Source organism: Triticum urartu, chromosome 1A (genome assembly GCF_056163025.1).
Source record: "Triticum urartu cultivar PI428250 chromosome 1A, HENAU_Tu73, whole genome shotgun sequence".
In the NCBI taxonomy this organism is placed as follows: domain Eukaryota; kingdom Viridiplantae; phylum Streptophyta; class Magnoliopsida; order Poales; family Poaceae; genus Triticum; species Triticum urartu.
In genome coordinates, this window is record NC_141873.1 from 528596859 (window position 1) to 528619448 (window position 22590).

The 22590-nt window shown below is 41.2% G+C and overlaps 1 protein-coding gene and 1 pseudogene across 1 annotated transcript; both read left to right on the forward strand.

Moving 5' to 3' along the window:
- The first annotated feature begins 6980 nt into the window (after positions 1 to 6980).
- On the forward strand, positions 6981 to 8017 carry LOC147992245 (uncharacterized). The gene is made up of 5 exons (XM_087540067.1): positions 6981 to 7121; positions 7200 to 7364; positions 7475 to 7540; positions 7620 to 7884; positions 7968 to 8017. Exons 1-5 carry the CDS (start codon positions 6981 to 6983, stop codon positions 8015 to 8017), a joined length of 687 nt encoding a protein of 228 aa, XP_087396193.1.
- Positions 8018 to 11671: 3654 nt separating this feature from the next.
- Positions 11672 to 21869, forward strand: LOC147992246 (uncharacterized; annotated as a pseudogene).
- The last annotated feature ends 721 nt before the right edge of the window (positions 21870 to 22590 follow it).

The following is a 22590-nucleotide window of genomic DNA, read 5'->3' on the forward strand; positions in this document are numbered from 1 at the left end:
CAAGACGGTGTAGCTCTTTCGTTTCTCTTTTGGTGGACTAGTTGCGTAGAGGGCACCATACTATCAAGAGGGGGTCCGCTGGGGTATTGCATGGGTGGAATCAACACGTACACGTCAGCTTCTCTTCCTCTGAGCTCTTCCACTTCTTTGGAGAGATCTCTTCTCTCTTCTGTGTCCTGTCTGGGTTCCAGCGGTAGTACCGCGCAACCCAGCGGTAGTACCGTTGAGGAGTCACAAGCGGCAGTACCGCTCCGCAGCGGTAGTACCACCCGTGACTCCACAGCAGTACTACCGCTGCCTGCCTGGCACCACCGCCTCGTCCTCAGCCTCGATGGAGAGATCTTCTCTCTCTCTTCTGTGTCCCACCGGTAGTACCGCACTACCAGCGGTAGTACCGCCGAAGGGTCACAAGCGGCAGTACCGCTTGGTAGTACCGCCTGTGACCCCGCAGCTGTACTACCGCTGGGCTGTCTGGCTCCTACCGCCTCGACTCGAGGGCTCTTTTTCTTGTGTCGGGTTTTGCGGCACTAGTTGCGGTAGTAGAGGCGGTAGTACCGTTTCGGAGCGGTAGTACCGCCCTTACCACCGCGGTAGTACCGCGCTGGGTCCAGATCCCTGCTGCTCTTCTCTGCGCGGCAGTACCGCTTGCTGGAGCGGCAGTACCGCTGGCTCAGCGGTAGTACTGCCCCCCCTTTAGCGGTACTACCGCCCTGTGCCAGGCTGGTTGGTGGGGCAACGGTTGGATTGTTGCCCCCACTATAAAAGGGGGTCCCCTTCTTCTCCTTTGACCTACCTCTTCCCCCTCAAGCTCCATTAATGCTCAAGCTCCATTAAATGATCCAAGCTCCATTTTCGCCCGATCTATCTCTCTAGCCAATCAAACTTGTTGATTTGCTCGAGAGTGGTTGAGAAGGCCCCGATCTACACTTCCACCAAGGGATTTTCAATTCCCCCACTCATCCCTAGCGGATCTTCTTACTCTTGGGTGTTTGAGCACCCTAGACGGTTGAGGTCACCACGGAGCCATAGTCCATTGTGGTGAAGCTTCGTGGTTTTGTTGGGAACCTCCGATTAAGTTGTGGAGATTGACCGAACCTTGTTTGTAAAGGTTTGGTTGCCACCTTCAAGGGCACCAATAGTGGAATCACGGCATCTCGCATTGTGTGAGGGCATGAGGAGAATACGGTGGCCCTAGTGGCTTCTTGGGGAGCATTGTGCCTCCACACTGCTCTAACTGAGACGTACTTCCCCTCAAAAAGGAAGGAACTTCAGTAACACATCCTCTTCTTCACCAGATCCACTCTTGGTTATCTCTTACCTTTACTTGTGCAAGCTCTTTAGTGTTACTTCTCTTGCTTGCTTGTATGCTTGTTGTTATTGCATCATATAGGTTGCTCACCTAGTTGCACATCTAGACAACCTACTTTGATGCAAAGTTTAATTTGGTAAAGAAAAGTTAAAAATTGGTAGTTGCCTATTCACCCCCCCCCCTCTAGTCAACCATATCGATCCTTTCAGTGGAGACATTGCTTGTTATTGCCATGTTTGCTTTGTGCCCCATGCCTATGATGATACTATGATCTTGCTTTGTGTTCGTGCTTGCGATATGTCATGTACATTGCCTATGACTATTATTTGCTCACATGACATGATTGCCATGCTTTCCTCTAGTATGTTGCATCTTTGCACTACTAGCTTGCACGACTTGATTCCTATGATTGCTTGCATTGTTGCATCACCAATGATTCATACTTTCTCACTTCATGCGGTTGATGACAACCATTTACATGCTTTTCCCCATGATATCTTTGCTTGTGCTCAATTTATGCGCTTATATGCCATGTCACAATCCTTTGTCACACCATATGCTTTGCATGATGACGACACTTGTTTGGTGAATCGCCTCTTGAATGCTTGGTTTTTCACTAACGCTAACCAAATTCATTTTTCCAAGTGTTTGTTGTCCTTACTCATTTTGAAGGAATCCCAAGATGGTGCGACATTGGAGAGTGCCCACTTCAAGCTTGAAGATGACGACTACTTGGTGAACGTCCACTCCTACACGGCGAAGCCATCTCTTTCCCATGGTGATTTGGTTTTTGATCCGAGGTCGGATCTTTCCCAAGGGAGGGGAGATGATGCGGAGCATCCTACGGACATCACCATGTCAAGAGTCTGTTTGGCAAGTGACACGTGCGACCTCTACTTCACATACACAAAGGTGAATCATATCCTTTACACGTGGTCACTTGACCCCTTCGAGGATGGTATACTACTTGACACTTCTCCCGTGTGCATGCATAGGTATTGTCAGAACGCTGCGGACGACGTGGAGGAGTGCAAGCGCCAAGGAACACCTACACCATCCGCGAGGGAAGCATGGAAACAAAGACGCAAGAAGAAGAGCTGTCGAAGAAGCTCCAGCCACCGGACGACCGGTCGGGTCCGGACGTCCGGTGCCTGAAGATCCACCGGACGACCGGTCCCGACCGGACGACCGGTGTCCCTGCACCTGAGCTAAACGAGCGGACGTCCGACGCCACTGGACGACCGGTCCAGACCGAAAATCCGCTACACCAGCATCCGAGCCAGAACGAGCGGACGACTGGCCACTACCGGACGTCCGGCCGCCCACGAGCCACCGGACGACCGGTCCCCAGCGGACGTCCGGTACCTGGCTGTGTCCAGTTGCGGGCTGAGGCCCATGTACCCCTTCACTTACCCCTTCGTGGCCCTAGACTATATATACTCCTCCACCTCCACTATTTGAAGGGTAGCATTGGTTTAGCTCATTTGAGAGATAGAGCTATGCTCATCCATATCAGATCTCCTCCGTGCGAGAGACCGTGGCCTCTTCGAAGAAGATCCCTTTGGATTCAAGCCCCCTTTCTAAGGGAAGATCCCCTTGTGGATTCAAGACCTCCTCACGGAGAAGAACCGGTTACCTCTTGTATCGTACGTTGTTGACTTTGGATCTTGTATCTCTCTTTGTGTTTCGAGTATCTAGCACATGTGTGATCATACTTGTTGGTTTGAGTGTTCTCTTGTGTTCCCCTCGTGATTTTCCCCTCGTTTCCCTCCTCGTGTTCTTCGCGTTCTTCGCGGGATCCGCTCCTTTCGTGAAAGATCGGGCCACTAGGGTTCTACCCAACATCACCCCCCAAGCTCCTAAGCTACCCCTCCCCCTCCCCCTCCCCCTCCTCTGTTAGCTCGTCTGGTAGGAGCGTTTAGAGTCGATTGCGTCATTGTTGACCGCATCATGGATGTCGCTTAGGTTGTGGATGAATGGACAAAGCTTCTAGTTCAGGCAGCAGCGCTGATAGATGTGGTTCAGGCCTGGATCCTGTTGGTCCATAAGAGAGTTGTTCGTTAGAATGATAAACCTCTCATCTGGTATGGTCCGATGTTAATCTGGGATCAGGAGAGGATAGCCAATCTGAACTACATCTACAACTGTAACGACATAGAGGCTCTGTGGATGCTTCAAATGAAAAGAGCACCATTTGCCAGGCTTGTGCAGACGTTCAGGAGCAAGGGGCTGCTAGAAGATAGCATCCACACCATTGTGGAAGAGCAAGTAGCCATGTTCCTCCATGTTATTGGTCATACCCAAAGGTTTAGGGTTTTACACAACACCTTCAAGAGATCAATGGAGACCATCTCTAGGTACTTCAAGCAAGTGTTGTATGCTGTTGGGGAACTTAGAGGAGAGATGATCATGTCACCAAATGGTCGGACTCCTACCAAGATTCGCACTAGCCCGAGAGTTATCCATACTTCAAGGTGAGCCGTGATATGCATTGATATGTAAATCATGCCTTGATATTCTCTTATTGTTCTGTTGTTGCCATAACACCATCTTGTAATGTCATTTCAGGATTGCATTGGCGCAATAGACGGTACTCATGTCACTGCCAGAGTGTCGAGGTCACAACTTGCGGAATATAGAGGGAGGAAGCACTATAAAAGGCGGAATGTACTTGTTGTTGTTGACTTCGATCTGAAGTTCACATATGTGATGGATGGCTGGGCAGGATCAGCACATGATGCTAACATTCTCAGTGACAACATGAGTCGTTATGATGGCATCAACATTCCCGATGACAAGTTCTACTTAGGAGATATTGGCTATGCATGTCGGCTAGGTGTTGTTTCACCCTTCAGGAAAACCAGGTATCATCTAAACGAGTTCTCTGGTAGGAACTATCCTAGGTATCCTCGGGAACTGTTCAATCTCAGACACTGCAGCCTTAGAGTAACGTTTGAGAGGGAATTTGGAGCTGTGAAGAATAGATTTAACATTCCGAATCAGAAGTCATTCCACCCTTACCCTACTCAGGGCAAGCTTGTTCTTGCATGTTGCATCATTCACAACTGGATCCTGCAATGGGGAGTTGATGAACTTGTGTCGGAGGAGGAAGATATGAGTCCTGATGAGGTGATAATCTCCGGCCATGGTGTGGAGGCGTTTGACTACGAAGGATGGAAGAACAAAAGGTTGAAATGGACTCAGGCAATATAGGATAACAGATGTCAGACAAGGATCCGAAGAAGAAGAAGAAGAAGAAGAAGAAGCAACACAACATCAGAAGAAGAAGAGGAAGAGGAAGAGGAAGAGGAAGAACTTCCACCTAGTTAGCATCGTTAAACTTTTCCCTATTCAGCCATGTTGGCTCTTAATAACTTGTACTGTTATTTGATAGCACCTAGGAAAATAGCCATTTATTTTCTACTATGTTGAGTGTGTGGGGGGTGGGGTAAGGTCATCGTTTGTGAAAAGTGGTGATCACATCTTTAGCCGTTTGCAACCAAACAACATGTTGTTTGTCTAATAACAACAACGCAGGCAACCAAACAGTGTGCTAATTAGTTGCTCCTCATGCACGAAGCCAAATGCAGACAACCAAATTACATACAGATGTTGTTTTTTTGGCACGTATTAGTTTAAACAGATCCAACGAAAACAAGTATGCAAAATACAAAATACGTTAAAACAGATATGTAAACCAAACGCACCTTGGGCTACCGTAAGAATACCCGCTCAGTCACCAACTTGTAAAGTTCATCACCGTGAACACTAATCAAAAGATACACTCGTGTCTTTTTCGCTTCGCAAGCTAATCAAGCAGGAAGTAAACTTTTGTTTTCTGAGGGGAACAATCAGGAAGTAAACTTTTGACTTAACTATTGGTGGAAAAGAATCTCGAAAAGATATTGGCGAGAAGAACGACATGAGGGAGTGAAGTTCATCTCGCTTGGCACTATGGACTGTCTAGATGGCTGTTTGGACATGCGAACCGAAAAATAATTGCATTCAGCACTATGGACTGATAGATCAAGGGCGCGGACGTTTGGTCTATGGGGACATGTGTCCCCGTTATCCAAAGCATCAATAACTGCATCGAGATTGGAAGATAAAGTAGCGTTCAATACAATACGGCTGGAGGGAATAGTTTGATAGAGGAATATACAACATACGTACAGTGATGTACCGGCAGTCGCACAGGTCGGTACAGGATCTTGCCGATGGACGACGCGTTTTAGATGGAGCTATGATAAATGTTGTCCTGCTGCAACACGACAACTTTAAGGATGATCGAGGTCTTTGTCAGAGCAAGACCTGAGTCGGCGTCAATTTAGTTTAGTTCGTGCGCAGGTCTAATTTGCGATGTTTTTACCCGGCAGGAATAAAAATAAATTAAGCTAATGTGTATGCTTAATGAGTTGAACAAAGTAGGACTTAAGTATATTATTTGATTATAAGATAAGAAAACATAAATAAGTAACTTGGGAGTGTCGTTTTTGTATTCGTAGTAGCGAAATCTACTGTTTTGAAAATAGATGAATTATCGATTGAGTGCACCTGCAAATGTCAAATTGGGGTTTAAACAACTAATTTGGTGGATTTTGAATCAGTGACAGCATCCAGGGGGCCACATCTTATATGCTTACAGGCCAGTTTTTATAATATGCTTCGAGTAGTAGGCAGTTGGCAAACAGTGGCAAAATGGTTGGGCAGTAAATATAGGTGGTTGTTTGCTGGTGATACTTTACCTGGACCGTCGGTGGAACCCTAGGGGTAAAAGCAGACCGTCCATTCTGTCTAACCATTTGCTATGAAGAAACTCCTCCACCCAAGTGAAGGGAAGAACAGCTCTGTGCGTAGAGGAGAGGAGAAGAAGAACAATGGATGTAATGGACGGACGGACTACATGTAAGGTAACATTTACTGCATCTATATGTTAGATATGCTTAGAAATGTAGCCCGGCAATACATTAGTAATGTGTGATTGAACACTCTTCAGGTTGTGCTAGAAACTGGCAGATCTAAAGAAGAAGACAATGAGAGAGAGTTATTCCGTGGTGATGTAGTGAGTAACCAAGTAGATGTCTGTCCAATAGAAGATTGTGCAAGCACGAAAGCAGAATACAGTGTTGTTGGTAACATTTCCATGTCAAATGGCAGTTTCACGGCATCTGATCTGCAGAAAGTGTATCTTGAACTATCTCCAAAGCAGAAGGGCATAATTAAAAGTTTAGGGATTGCAGGAGTAGACTGGATTAACAAGATGGTGCACACTGACCTTAATCATTCATCTTGGTTAATGCTTAATGTCATGCCTGATGACCGTGCTCTGAGAATTGGCGTAGATGATTGTGACATAGTTCATATTACAGAAGCAGCTGTGGCAAACATAACTGGTAACAGAATGGGTGGTTCAAAAACGATTGCAGTTATTGAAGGCCCCCCAAGCCATAGTGAAATAAAAGCCGTGCGGAGCATACTGAAACTTTATGATGTAACTGAAGAAGTAACAATCTCTGAACTTGTCGCACTGTTGTTGGGAGAAAGTAAGAAGGTGGTGGAATTAGATGATGAAGGCGTTTCACAGACAAAGAGAGCATTCGCAATGCTTTACATTTCTATTGCTCTTGGTCCTGTGGAGAGGAAATGTTGTCTCAACAGGAGTTCATATTTTATGGTTATACTTAATCCGGACCTGAAAGATGTCAATTGGGGGAAATATGCAGTTGATGAGATAATATGCGGCGCAAAGAAACTGAACCGGGACAATCCACTGCTTAACATAACACTACATGGGTGCCCTGCTCTACTAGAGGTATTTTAATAATTCAATTGTAAGAGTACATTACTATATTGAATTTTGTGGATGTACTAACAGGAATATGTGCAACAGATTCTTTATTTTGACTCGGTCGACACAGGTTTCATTCAACTAGATCAGAAAGCAGTACCCAGGATAAAGTATTACAGCAAACAAATACTAAGTGCCCTGGTGAAGGCTAACAGCAAAGTAGATAGTGGGCGTATTACATTTGGATTAATGAAGGTATATGTTTCAGTATGAAACAATAATTATATTTTAAATATTTTCTGTGAAAATGTCATTTTATTAAAATGATAGATAAATATGAGATGTTAGCATGGTCTGATAGTAGATCATGTTGACAGGTAAAAGGATCAAACAAGCATGCTGGTAACTTATCTTCAGATTTAACAAAAGAATCATGCTTGAAGGTAATTTTATACGACAAGTTTTCAGTTGTATGAAAATGGATGTAGTACATTATATTGAATATTCAGAATGTTTGTATAGGGAAGGAATTGGATATTGGAAGAACTTGCACTGCAGGCTGAAGGGAGGATTGAAAGATCAATGAAGTTACATGAAGATCTCATGAATGATGTTAGTCTTACTGAGGAAGGGAAGAAACATCTATTTCAGACACATAGATCGGTAGAGAAATTGATGCTGACAGTTGGCATCGTGAAATTGCTGCGTTATATTCAGAAAAACGAGGTAGTTGGGGGTGGCTTGGTAAATGCAACTGTTTCTTGTCTGGACAATGTTCTGGCTGGTAAGAATTTATCTAATTCCTTGTAATGTAAATCTGAATAACATAGTTTTGTACGCTAGTAACAAAATAATGTTGGAATTAGGTGTGCGTGAAAATTTTGCCAAGGGTACCAAGCGGAAGGCAAGTACAAGTTTAGATGAGGAGACAAGTAAAGAGAAAGGTACAACAAATCGTTACTGTTGGTTGTTTGTAAGTCACCTGAATGCACTAAACTATGTTTGCAGGTCCTATGGTCCCTGACTTGAACGTGTCGTTGATGGGTACCACATAATGTGATAAAGGGAAGGAAACTGTCTCAGAGGGGGGAGGCATGTTCAATCAAGGGATGCTGGTGCATTACAAGCCAGATGATGAGCTGCAATGCATAGCTGCAGAGTTACGCAAGAGAAAGATTCATGTAGAAACAAATTTGAAGAAAGTGGCCTTACCAATAATCATAGCATCATGTCCTTTCAAGTTCCAATCAATGTATCCTACTGTGAGTAATGGTGTCTTGGAAAAAGGGTTCAGAAACATGATGATATGCTTTAAGAAGACATTGAAATGGTAAGTTTTCTAAAAACAGAACTTGTCATTATATATATATATATTGTGTGGAAACTGATTATTTGAAATAGCAGTGCTTGGCTGATACATGAGGTGCCTACAAGGATATGCCTAACAGGACAGCAAGTAGTTGCCCAATTCAACAGCCCAGGTAGCTTGGAGAAGGATGGGTTTGAAATAGTGACACGAATGATGGCAAATGTAGAGATAAAATGGATTAGAGGACTATACCATGGGAGGTGGAGGCACATCCTGCTTCCAATATGGGCTGTAAGTTATGTTTAGTTAAGTACTTAACTGAGTACACAAAAAATGTATATTTTGACAAGTAAGCTGTTTTAAAACGCAGGAAATGGTATTAAACACAGAGCAGTACCTACTTGATGAGAAAGTAAGGATGATGTTTACCGACCCAAATTTAGGATACGACGTCGAATGCTGCAGAGTGGTAATTTTTTTAAGAACTAATGGGTCTATAACATGTTAAATGTTTCATGTCTAAGTGGATCTATTATATGCAGATTTTTGCTCCATACCGGGACGAAGAACAATTCTAGATTTTATATGCATTTGACATTGAAACCTGTAGAGTGCATGTTTTCGATCCGAAAAGGGGAAACCGTCCGATGTGGGCTCTGGAGAAAAAACACAAGAAGTTGTGTCACAGGTTGATCGAGGGTCTTTCTAGATGTGTTTATAGGTTCTTTGATGGATGGAATATCAACGGGGAATCATTCCAGTTTGTATATCACAGTTTCCTGGAGAAGGCCAGCAACAGGTCAGACCTTATCTTGCATTCTAATGTTATGAGTTTTTCTATGTGCTAATCAGTCTGAGAAAACTTTCCTGTGGCAGATTTGACAGTTCATTCTACATGGTGCATTGCATTATGAATTACATGGGAACTGGTATGGCAAATGGATGTACTGAGGTATGTCATACTTGCAAACCTTAGTATATTTTGGAAATTTTAAGATACTGACAAATGTGAAAAATACACGGGATGGGTTGAAGAAGATTAGGGAGTACATCGCACACATGGTGCTGACAATGGATGGTAATATTGGAGTCCCGCCGAAAAGCATAGTCAGTCCAACGCTTGTGTAATGAAGTATTGGTTGCCCAAGTTGTTGCAACAAAAAATGTAATATATATCGTGGATGATGGATGTTTTATGCACTAGTATGTTGAATGCAGCTGAATTCTTAGTGGCGAGACGCTTTGTTAAGTTTTATATTTGCGTAACAAAAGTACATGGCGTGGGACGACAAGAAATCCTTTAATTGTGGTAGTTTCAATTGACATAAGAATATAATAAAACATGAAGGCTGATTGGTGATACATAGCTGTTGAGAAATCAAGATGTAGAATGCCAACAATGTATGTAGTTAAGTTGGTTGCTTCGGTACTTAAGGTGTTGACAACTTGAAAAAGTATTGTCCATATGTAAATACATCCCTGTTTGTACATTCAACCAATGTGTCGAACTTAATAATGAACATGTATATGGAAAAAAAAATTAATAACTCGGATGACATGATAAATAGCTTGGTTTAGTTGTAAAGCGTAATTTTTTAATGAAAAAAGAAACGAAGTTCACCTCAACGCGGGTAAAGAGAAAGAAAAATCGGTACCATGTCAATACTTTTTTAAAAAATTGGTGTTGCTAACTATTCATAGATTTTGAGTGCAAAAACATTAATCCTTGTTCATAAAAGAATTGAAAAGAAGTGGAAAGGTGAAGTTTTGATATATGGGGACATATAGAATTTGTATGCGAAAAGAATTAAATAATTAAGAAAAAATGGAACGAATTCTAAAAATATTTTTGAAATAATCTTGATGTTAACTTGTACATTTCAGAAAAATTCAATAAAAGAAAATTCTCCTTATATTTATTTGAATATAATATAGTATTTGTGAAAAAATAAGATAAATATTGAACTATATTAGTAAATATAAGGTTTTTTCTCGTATTTAATTCAATGTTTGTTTTTTTCCATGGAAATTTAAAAACTAATGCAAAAGTACGTCAAGTTAATTGTAAAAATACTTTCGAAGTATTTTGACTACTTGTTTTATTATAAAATGAAATACCCCATCTAGGGTGTATTTGCAAGCTTGGACAAAGATTTATTACCGTCTGTAGTGATTAAACATGTTTTCATGCTATAATAAATCCTTTGATGGCGGAGATTTGATGTACAAACATATGGGTATTGGTCATTGTTCCCATTTTATTTTGAAATGGAAATGTGAAATTGAAGTTAATCCAGAAAAAATGTACTACTAAGAAGGAAGGAAGATGTATTTAGTAAATGATTGGAAAAGTGAAGGGTCGAGGGGGTAATCGGGGGGAGAATAATATTATTAATAATTCGGTACGTTTACAGTACAAAAAAACAACGATTCCGTGAGGACTGAATTGAATAAATATATGGAAAATGTTAGAAAACAAATGTTTAAGTACGCGACAGTGTAAAAATAGGGGTGACTTAACGAATATGCTGGATTAGGCAGGAAAAAATTACAGTAATGGCAGCAACGGTGGTTATAATTATCTGTATGCAATTGGTACGAGAAGTTGTCAAAATATGGAAGGTGAGTTAAGGAAAACTAATGAAGGCCTTGAGATACTGATTCATGTGTTTAATGTGGATGAACTATTTTGAGGATGTAATTGATGGGAATCTAGACCACTGAATTAGCTCAATTTGTAATATGGATGGTGTTGTGTCAGTGGTGAAGAAATGTAATTTGCGGCAGGTGGTTAATGTGCATTTATTATGGCATTGGCGTACTTATTTAGGAAAAAATGTCACAGTTTTGCAAGAATGAACAGTATTATGTAAGAATGATGGCAACTGGCATCAAGAGCGAAGATTACGACAAAGTGTCGTTTTAGTCATAACACACTTGATGAATGATGGCCGTTGCGTCATAAAAAATTGTTGAAATAGGTAGTACTTTTGTATAGTAAGGAATAAAAAATAATCCCTGGAAATTAGTTTTTACTGTCATGAGGGAGTTGATTAGAAATCAAACCAATGTGACATTTTTAATTAGTACTAATTGTCGGCAGTTGAATAGGAAACAAGGATTAGGTAGGGAGCCCGGAGAGGTCTATGGGAAAACAATGTTAGTGTAGGACAGGAAAGGATTAAAATAATGTAGGCAGCCCGGAGACGTCTATGGGCAGTGTGGCATTTAAGTGGTAGCCAGTGCCAGCTGATATAGTAATGACTAGCAAAAGCAGCAGCCGCTTGGAGGAGGATAGGGTTCACAGCTTAGATCTGAGCTCGGGAGGGCAGTGCGGCGCCATGGAGATGGAGCAAAGGCTCGTGACTACAGGACTATACGGGCAAGAAAGGTAACACCTCCGACGGTCTCCCCTTTAGATTTAGGTGTTTGTGAGCCTAGTGTTGTTTGACTGATTAGTTTTTCCAATACAAAGCGCTGATGGGTATGTCTGGATTTCCACATTTAGGTTCCTTGCTTTGTTGGAAAGTGCGAATAATGGAGAGTTGTTCTACGGTGATGAACTGGGTGCTCCAGAAACGGTTAATGAAGGAAGCGAGTCTGATATATATTCAGGGTCAGAGAACATGCTGTCAAAAGTTCAGGAAGGGCGAAATAATGGTAATGACACTGTGAAAGAGACATATTTGGAAGAGCCGGATGGTCTGCGGCTTATCAGTGGGTTGATTGAGCCTGTAGAGCCAGACAAGGACGAGGAAGGATGCGTACAAATTATAGACAGCAAGAGAATAGAGCATCATTCTGAAAATGATACTTCTTGGGTTAGACGGTAATTACAAGCTTTGTTATTGTTTATAATCAACTTTGTGATGAATCATTTGTGACTTTTGAACTCTATTTACAGGCATCGACGAGGATCAATGCCAGATGAGAGAACTATACAAGCCGAGAGGGTTACTGCCCTGGAAAGTGCAATAAGTGGTTTTGCTGAAAGGAAAACAGCTTCTGTCATTACACCAACACTAGGATTGAGTTATGATTCTTTGAATGAAGCTTATGACTTTTACAACCTGTATTCTTGGGAGTGTGGTTTTGGCATAAGATACGGGAAGAGCAGAAATAATGTGAAAGGAGCCAGGTGTATGCAGGAGTTTGTGTGCTGTTGTTCGGTAAGTAACTTGTTTATGTATAGTTGATAATAAAAAAAGCTTAGTGTGGATTGAATTTGCATGTAAAAAATTGAACTGTGCGTTTATTTTGGATCAGGGAAAACCCAATAAGGAGAACAGTAGTTCATGCAGAACAAAATGCCGTGCAATGGTGAGGCTACTAAGAACTGATGATGGGGGGTGGTACATTTCTGAGAACAGGACAAAGCACAATCATGTACTGCTTGATACTTGTGCTTCTAAGCTGCACTTCCCGTCACATAGGCACATAGACAAGTACACTAGAGAATTGGTCGCGCATCTTAGGCAGAATAATGTTAATCTTAGTAAGGTTTACAGCATCATTGGAACTTATTTCGGGAGGATTGAGAACGTTCCGTTCACTAAAAGGTGCTTGCGTACATTGTGTGGGAAAATTAGTAGAGAACAAGCTGATGACGATGTACGTAAAACTATTGAACTTTTCTCGGAGATGAAAGAGAAAGATAGTGATTTCTCTTACACGGTTCAAGTGGATGATGAGAGCAGGATTAGGACTTTGTTGTGGTGTAATGGTAGAAGCAAATTGCAGTACCACTTTTTTGGAGATGCGGTGACATTTGACACTACTTATAAGACAAACCTGTACGACATGCCGTTCAGGCTGTTTGTAGGTGTTAACAATCATTTCCAGAGCACTATTTTTGCTGGTGTACTTATGAGGGACGAACAGTCGGAAAGTTTTGAATGGGTTTTCCGTGAGTTTGTGAAGATGATGGGAGGAAAGGTTCCAGTCACTATTCTTACTGGTAATGTTTTGAGATTGTTTTCATTCTGAAAGTTCGTAAGATATGTGAAATGTGTTGTAGGAATTGATCACATTAGTAGTAATTATATAAGTTGTGGGAATATCAGTAATTTTTTTATAATTGTGAACAGACCAAGCTAGGGCAATGGAGATTGCTATTGAGAATGTTTGGCCGGAAACCACACACCGTTGGTGCAAGTGGCATATTCTTCGGAAGGCTAAAGAAAGTTTGGGTTTTCATTATGCAAAGAAGAGTGACTTCCGAGCAGAATTCCATAGATTGGTGAATGACATGCTAACTATAGAAGAGTTTGAGAATGGGTGGATGGAGATTATGAAGAAATATAGTTTGCAGAGCAATACATTCCTCATACAAATTTTCGAGGCGCAAGTGGGCAAAGCCATATTTTTCTGGTAAATTTTGTGCTAAAATGACTAGCACCCAACGGAGTGAGAGCGCAAATCACATGCTGAAGAATTATGTTCCTCCAGCATGCCCAATGAATCTTTTTATGAAGCAGTATGCAAAAGTTCTGTTTGATAGAGAACAAGAAGAAGGTTTCCAAGAGAAGAGGACCAAATTGGTAAGAGACGCAACCTATTTTTAAAGTACTGTAGTCTGCTTAAGCCTGTCTGAACTGTGTTTGTAATGTGTAAACAGGCAGGAGTAGTTCTAAAAGTTAACATACCTATCGAATGACATGCAAGCACGGTGTATACTCGGGCCATGTTTGAGCTGTTTGGAAAAAGTCTTTACTACTTAGGTTCTTATTACATAGAAGAATTAGTTCCTAGGAGTGAGTACCTGGCAACACACGTGAAGGCTGATTCAAGGGAGAAATGGTACAAGAGCAGATACAAGGTGGTGGTTTCGGAATTCGGAGATTTTTTCAGTTGTGAGTGTGGACTGTTCGAGCATATGGGGATGATTTGTTGCCATGCATTAAAGGTGTGTACAAAGCATTTTTTACTAGCAAACTCTCTTTTATTTTTTGGTTGTTGACTTCGCACATGATTTCGATTAACAGATGATGATAGTGTTGGGATTGAATGAGATACCAAGGAAACACATACTGAAAAGGTGGACAGTTGATGCGCGTGATATCCTTCCAGAACATCTGAAGCATTACCAAAAAGATGTTGGGCTACCGGATTGCACCACTTTTCAGGCACAATGCAATGTACATCTCGGCTCTAGAATTGGTTATGATGGGTGATAGCAATCCTGAGGCTTTTGACTATGTCATGAGCGGGCTTGCAGAGTTGAAGAAAGGTGCTTTGCCACTAAGTAATTTAAAAGATGGGATGAGTCTGGTTGAAAAAAAGAAGGCATGCAAGACTTCTTCTGTTTCTAGATCTGTTGCTTCAAAGGGTAGTCAGAAGCATATTATTGATGAGGGAGGTTCGTCAACTGCTGGGAAAATTGAATGGAAAAAAGGAAAACAAGTAATGACACTAGGGAAGGGACAATCATCAGTTCATGCTAATGGGACAATTGAAGCCAATTCAGGATCATCAACCGTCCAGGGGGACGACTTGAGCACCGCCGATTCAAACATTGCAGTAACTTCAAGAAGCATGGATACAGAAAGTGACATGTCCCTGTTACCCCCTAAGAAGAAACCTAGGATGAGAGGTCATCCAACAACTGCAAGAGACAAGCCAAATTACGAAATCAAGGACAAGCGATCAAGGTTTTGCACCATTTGTCGTGGGAAGGGGCACAAAAGAACTACATGCCCTCAAAGGGGAAACGAACCGCAGAAGGCAAGGAAGATTCCGACATGTACTAATTGTGGCATAGCCGGTCATCGCAGGAATACCTGTTCAAAAGTGTTGTTCTCTACATTGGATGGGGGGCCATCTGTAGGATGTATGTGAGCAAATTATGTAATTCAAATCGAATAATTTTTGAAACAATTGGACAAGTTTGTGTTGTAGAACATCTGGAGACAAATATTCTGAAGTTATGTTACTTTTTAAATTATGTTTAGTAAGAATATGTCGTAGTGGTAAGAATATTTGCGTATAGGAGATACATTAGTAAGAGGAGTAGCAAGCATGGATATATATCATCGTTTAAAAAGGAAACAAAATATATGGGGATATATATGGTGCATGATAAGCGCAAGGTATTTTTTTTGGAAGTTAAGAAGTAGTCCCTCCGTCCGGAAAAACTTGTCAGAAAAATGGACAAAAAGGGATGTATGTAGAAATAAAATACATCTAGATACATCCGCATTTATTCATTTTGATGACAAGAAATTCCGGACGAAGGGAGTAGAAGTGAAAAAAAATTGAAATACAGTGTTTTTAATAGAGTGGAAGAGGCTGCTAGAAAATGCCGGGAAGAAGCATGTCTTGTCTGGTTGGCAGATAAGTAATAAATGTGTGGGTTTTGAATTTTGAATCGTGAGTGAGAGGCGGCAATGATGTGGACATACTTGTCCATATAAGGACAGGCTGGGTCATGAGGGAGGTTCACTACTCACCAAGCCAACACAAGTTCATCAGATTCTACAGACAGAGAGAGAGAGAGAGTGAGAGTGAGTGAGAGAGAGAGTGAGAGAGAGAGAGAGAGAACTAATCAGAGCATCAATGGATATGGTGATGGGATCAAAGAAGCGTCCCAGAAATTTTTCGGTTCGTGCTATATAGTAGTTTCAAAATTAAAATTCCTTCTGCTTTTGTTCATTCTTTTCGGTTCTATGTAGCAGCCAACTGGAAGTGCTGAAGGAGGGGCGGCTTGTGCTATAATTGATATAGGAGATACTGACTCTGGTTCAGAAGTCTAGCAGGTTAAATTTGAATTAGTGCTTCTGAATACATATTGTATGGTTAGTGAAAAAAGGTTGACGTGGTGGCAAATGACGAACAGGTTACGACAATGCTGGTGTTGGCTACTAAGGAAGTAGTTGGAGCAAAAGAAGGGACGTTGTTGGTGAGTGTGGCTCGGGTTAATCTGCAATATATATGTATTTCACGTGAACTAATTTGTACTGATGAATTCTTTGAAGGTTGAATGTAACGAAGGATGGGGTGAGGTTGATACTGATGTGAAGGTTGTCATTAAAAAATCAGATTGCGAGCCATGTAGTACTGAAGATGATGCCGTCTCAGGAATTCCAAAAGCAGAGGATATTGGCTGGAATGAAAGTGAAGATGAAGTTGACAGCATCTGGAGCAAGAAGATTAAGACTTAGGCAAATGTTTAGTTTGCATCCAATGTATCAGCACGCAGTGTTAGGTGGTTGTCTTCTCAGTTTGTCTATCAGTTTGAAATAATGAGAAAATTTCAAAAAAATGGTACGTGCAGTGTTTTTAATTAATTGTTAGACAATGAAGTGGGCTGGTATGGGTGTCGGTGGACGCCATGCAGTAAATTGATCGTAGGTATACAAAATACGAACGTGAGCTGTTCACTAGGGGTCCTACATGTAAGAGGTCCAGAGACATGCAAGTACAGTACACATGCTGAAGTGGAGGGTGTATGAGCATTGAGTACTCCTCTCGACGGTTGCCAGCCAACCTATGCAGGGTAAATGCTCCGTATGAAGTTAGTGGCGTGCACCGGGCTAGAAGCGTGTTCGTACGCACAGGGCAGTGCGTAAAGATAGTTGTAGCAGAGAGAAAGAGATTATGATTGGAGGGGAACTTTTGGTTCGAAATAAATAATCATTTTACTCGGGACAAAGGCGATGTGAACCCGGGTCACATTAATACAAAAGGGGGCTGCTGGGTGGTAGATGAGGGGGAGTTAATTCATTTGTGTCACTCTGCTCTACTCGCCTCTCCTCTAGTTCTTCTCCTATGCAAGATGCTGTGAAGCAGAGGGAGAGAAAACCGTGAAGAAGAGACGCCGCATCTGAGGGAGTTGAAGACCGAGAGGTAATACGCAATGGATTAAACATTTAGCTGCAACTTCTTGCTCTTGTTCTATTTTTTATTAGGTTCTATCCGTCAGTACAGAGTTCTTTTAGCGGGGTGAGACTCTACATTGGTTCGTATAGGTGCTGTGACAGCTTTCTTTTCTCTTTTATGGATCTGCATCTTTGTTTTTCTTCTGGTTGCTTGTTCATATGGTTTGGGTGGTGGAAGTACTGGTACTGGTGTAGTTTGACCGGGTGCTGCTAGGTGGACATATAGAATATGTTGGACTTGAGTACTTAGTTCCTGGGTGCATATGCGCTTGGATTCGTCCAAGGTGTAGATACTTTTATTATGTACTTGCTCTTTTGGCAAGAAAAAAAGAAGTTTTATTCTTTTAGGCTGTACTTTATTTCCATAGATGGTGTGGTGGGAGGGGAGTGGGGGAGGACGTGATTTGATTCCTGCTGTCGTGTACAGTAAATGTATAAACGTGGTACTGTGCTGACTATGAACTTTATTGCAGATGTCAACAGAAAGAGGGATTCGTAGCGGTAGGGTGAAGCATAGGTTCTTGTCTGATTGGGGAACTGGATCTAGCAGCATATGTCCAGTTGAAGAGCTTTCTCCTGCTAGGAGGTATGAAGATCTAGGGGTGGTTCCTGACTGGAAAATTAACACCTGCTACAATCCTAAAGTTCTGAAAGTTGCAATGCTTGGTTTGGGGGAAGACAAGAAGGCAGCGGTCAGATCTATGGGGCTGGCTGGTGTTCTTGATATTGATACATTCGCAAAGAAACATAAAGAGCAGGCCATGCAGCTGCTGATGAGTGTGATCCCTGAGCAATCATGTTTATCATTGGACAGTGTAGGAATGAGAACTGTTGATTTGAATGCTTATGTATGTTGTAGAATACTTGGAAGCAGGAAAGGTGGTTTAAATGAAATACAGGTGTGCTCAGGTCCTGCTGAAATAGATGATATAAAGGCAGTTAGGAGGCTACTGAAACTTCTAGAAACATCTGCGCCAGTAAAAGTGGAAGAACTTGAAAAGATTGTGATTAAGGAACACAAATCAAGAATGGATGCAGAAGAAAGAATCAAGTTTCAGAGGGCGTTTGCAATGCTATACGTGACAACATTTGTAGGTCCTAGGGAACACCTAAATCAAGCAACTCATTCAGCTTGCCAATTGGTGCTGGAGCATGAAGATTTGACAGACTTGAACTGGGGCAAGTACACTCTTGATGAAATTCTTGTTGGTGCGACAAAAGCCAGGTCAAGACAATACATGAAAACAGCATGGGTTTGTGGTTGCCCATTAGTACTCATGGTGAGCTTATTCCTGACTTAATTGAACCAAAAAGAATTGGTACACATTGCATCCATTGATGTTTTTGGGTGTGAATGCAGGTACTGTTCTTCGACTCAGTTGATGTAGGTTTCATAAAACTTGATGAAGAAGCGGAGCCACGGATCAAATACTACAGTGCAAGCTTGCTGGAAGCACTTGTGAATTTTAATAGTTCAAAGGTGGATGGTGTAACAACATATGGAATGCTGAAGGTATAATGAAAATGGTGTTAAATTATATCTAATTGGGATTGTAGTATTGTTGTGAAAAATATATTGTTTAATATTAGGTGTCTATAATACTAAGTTGAGGGAGATATCATATACCTAGATGTAGAATCGGCACTGTTTAATAGTTGGTGTAGAAAGGATGGGTTCGATTTGGACAAGTATATCATTTTAATGTAAAAGAATATAAAATGGTATACTGCATGGCATTAACTTTAAAAGTTTTCATATGCTGATACCATAATATAATATGAATAATTTGGTAGACAAAAAAATGTTAATCTGTTATTTACTTCCTTAAAAGTATATTGCAAGGTTAAAATGATATCTAATAAAAGAAATTAAAAAAATAAAGGTTGCAGTTTGTATGAATTATTATCCCGCACATAGGGGGGATTGAACAAGTAGGAAAACTGATGAACAAAGTATAATTGTGAAGCTATTTTGTATTCATCCTAAGAAAAACGTGCCGGACTTGAATTATGAAGAAGGAGAAGCTGATATTCTGGAAATGACAAAACATGTAAGTAATATACGATCTATCTTAAAACATTGTAATGCAAAAGCAGAATTTATCTGATTTTGATGTTTACATATGTCAGGCGATGCCAATGTTCACTGCACATGCGGAAAGTATGGCGTTGGAGGGGACAAGTCGTGGCATGGCTTTACACGATATGCTAGTAGCAGCGGGAGGGGATAATACAGATATGGCCAGGATGATTAGGGAAAATTACTTACATAATGAGAAGAATAGGGTTGTTGAAGATTTCAGAAAGTTGTTTGAGTGCATCATAGACATTGGACTGGAGAACAAGAAAAATAAGATTAGTTATTTGAGGGCCTGTGGAAAGCAGATGATTGAAGGTAAATAGAAATAAATAATTACAACTGCATTCAAAAGGAAGATACTAAGTTGAAGAATGGCTGGCGGGTTTGAAGAAAGAGAGCATGCAGTTATTGAAAGAGATCGGTGCTTCAAAAGGCACAAGTGTGGCAGGTAATAATAAATGCTTTCATCAAAGTTTTTTTTTAGAAATAACTAATGTATAGGGGGGATTCTTACATGTATTATAATTCCTACATCAAAAAATTAAAGGCAAAAACATAGTATTGGGTTTTCCGATGGCAATAACCGTTTAACAATCTGCCTTTTTCCCTATGGCGGACAGAGTCGGCTTCTTTAGTGAAGGCTAGTAAAGGGAAGGAGAAAGTGGATGAATGCCCTGGGAAAAGCTTAGTTGGTAAGTTCCATGATGATGATGAACAGATGAGTGGACTGTAATTCAATTCAATAGTTGATGAGTGGCACTTAATTAATTTGAAAATACATAGGGGGCGACCAGGGTGGTTTTTCCAATTATTGCATGGGACCTCTAAAAAATTTACCCAGGAACAAGTTTGGACTGGATGAGTGGTGTGAAAGGAAAGGGGTTTTTGTTCCAATGATTGTGTTTGCGCAAGCATATTTAACACAAAGAATAAATGGTAAAAATTTTGTTAAACAAACTTTTGTAGTTTATCTAGTAGCACTATGAATGATGCTTCATATATCTAATATAATGATATGTGAATGCAACAGCTGATATACCGGATTTGAACATACCAACATATGATGAAGGACAGTTTGAAGTCCAGACACATGATGTGGCGATTAACCATAACAAAAGGGTGGCTTCGGAAATGACGGGAGAGGAGGAAATAGTTTTCCAGCTAGCTAAAAGGTTATGCGTATATGCAAGACAACGCACGAGGAAAGTTGTTTTTGCAATCTCGCCTTTTGCACTAGGACAAAGCTACAAGGAGATAAGGCATGCGGTGGCAAACCTGGGGTTGAGGAACATGCTGCACTCATTCGGGGGAACCCGTCCTCGGTAAGCTATGTTGAACTATGATTGATTAAGTAACATATATTACAAATTGCCATGGGAGCGCCATTGGCACTGGTGACCACTGTGGTTGTAGTATTTGGTTCAAGCATGAAGACCCTGATTTGCTGGAGATGACTGGTGATGACTTTGTAGATAACTTTACTAGTCTCTGTGGACTGGATTACAGAGGATTTGCTGTGGTGATTAGGATGATGTGGGTGGTTGAACTGACTTGGATGACAAGTGGACAACGTAACCGTTGGAGGCACATCTTGCTACCTCTTTGGGCGGTGAGTTATTAACAACCGTGGAACAAAAACATATTATTAAGAGTCAATCAATTGTAAACAAGAGTTTCTCATGTCTGTTCAGGAGCTGGTGTTGTGTGATAAAAATTATTTGGCGAATTCAAAGGTGAAAGAAATGTTCACAAGTGAGGTTTGGGGGTATGATCTGCGGTGCTGCAGGATGGTAAGTAAATTGTTTTTACTTGCAACGATAAAAATGTAAAATTAAGTTATGTTTACATATGAAGTAAGTTGTGGCGGATTATTACAGATAATGGCGCCTAGAAGGGAGAAAGAACATTTCTGGGCATTGTATGCTATTGACATGAGGGAATGCATTGTCCATGTCCTTGATCCAAGGAGTTCATGCATTGGAGAGGAAGGGTTGCTGGAAAAACACAGTGCCATTTGTGACAAGCTGGTTTATGGATTAGCCAAGTGTGCAAGAGAGTTCTGTAAGGGCTGGGAAGTGGTCCCCAAGAATTTTACATATAAGTGTCACCAGGAACTTCATGGTCCATCCACCATGTAAGTTAAATGTTGACTTCTTTGATGTTATGCTTATATGAGGAATTTCTACTTAATAACAACTAGTTTCGTTTTCGCAGTGAAGAATCTGCTTTCGACATGGTGCACTATTTCACCTACTTCAACGGGGTTTCACTTGTGAAAGGGAGATCAAAAGCAAGTTCTTCTCCTACTTGCCATTATTTAGAGAAAAATATGATAATGTTGCACTACTCATATATATAATAATTCTATCTACAAATATAACATAATGAAGGTTTTATTTTTGTAGGAGTGGAATAAACAACTCAAGGCCAATGTCCTGCAGGTGGTTCTGGGAATGGAAGGGAACAAAGGGTGCCCACCAAAAGGCGTCCTTGCGCCTGAAGTCTAGATTCTAATGGATTAGAGGAAGAAGTATGTAGAAGTAATATGTGTGTATTATTTTGCGCCTGAATATGTATCAGGCTTTATGATGGTACTGAACTTTGATGACATGTGGACAAAACTGCAACATGTAGACATTGGTGGGTATAAGGAGTGCTTATGTGGCAGCTAAGAAAAAATGACTCCTACCATCTAAGGTTGAGGGGTTCTGTTTGTTAGTATACAAATCTAACTTTTGTGATAAAATTGAACATGTTGTTCCTCTGGCCACGCAAACATATGTTATAGCATTCCTGTTGAGCAGAATTGGTCTCTATTTTGGAAGAAATGGGTGACTATAAGGAATGATGCCAATATACTTACAAATTGGTTAAAACGTGGACTGGCAAAAGAAAGAATGTTTCAAAGGCATGAAATGAAAATTATAAGAATTATTTTCATAAAAAACTTGATTGGCATGTAGGGAGAAGGTTAGAGGACTCACAAGGGGGTGGAGGGGGCCTGCCAATCTTAGCAATCTTGAACCGATGGGGATGTCACAAGGAATTTGGGGTGAGTAGAAGTTTGATGCATCGGAAGGATTAATTTTGGAAGGCGTAGATCAGGCTGCTTGCACAGTGTTGTAGATTGCAGGGGTCAGGGGAAGCAAATCAGGATCTGAAATGATAGGTGAAGTGCCAAATGGCAGATCTGTAAGGCTAAAGTTGATGTACGACTAGGGGTAGGTT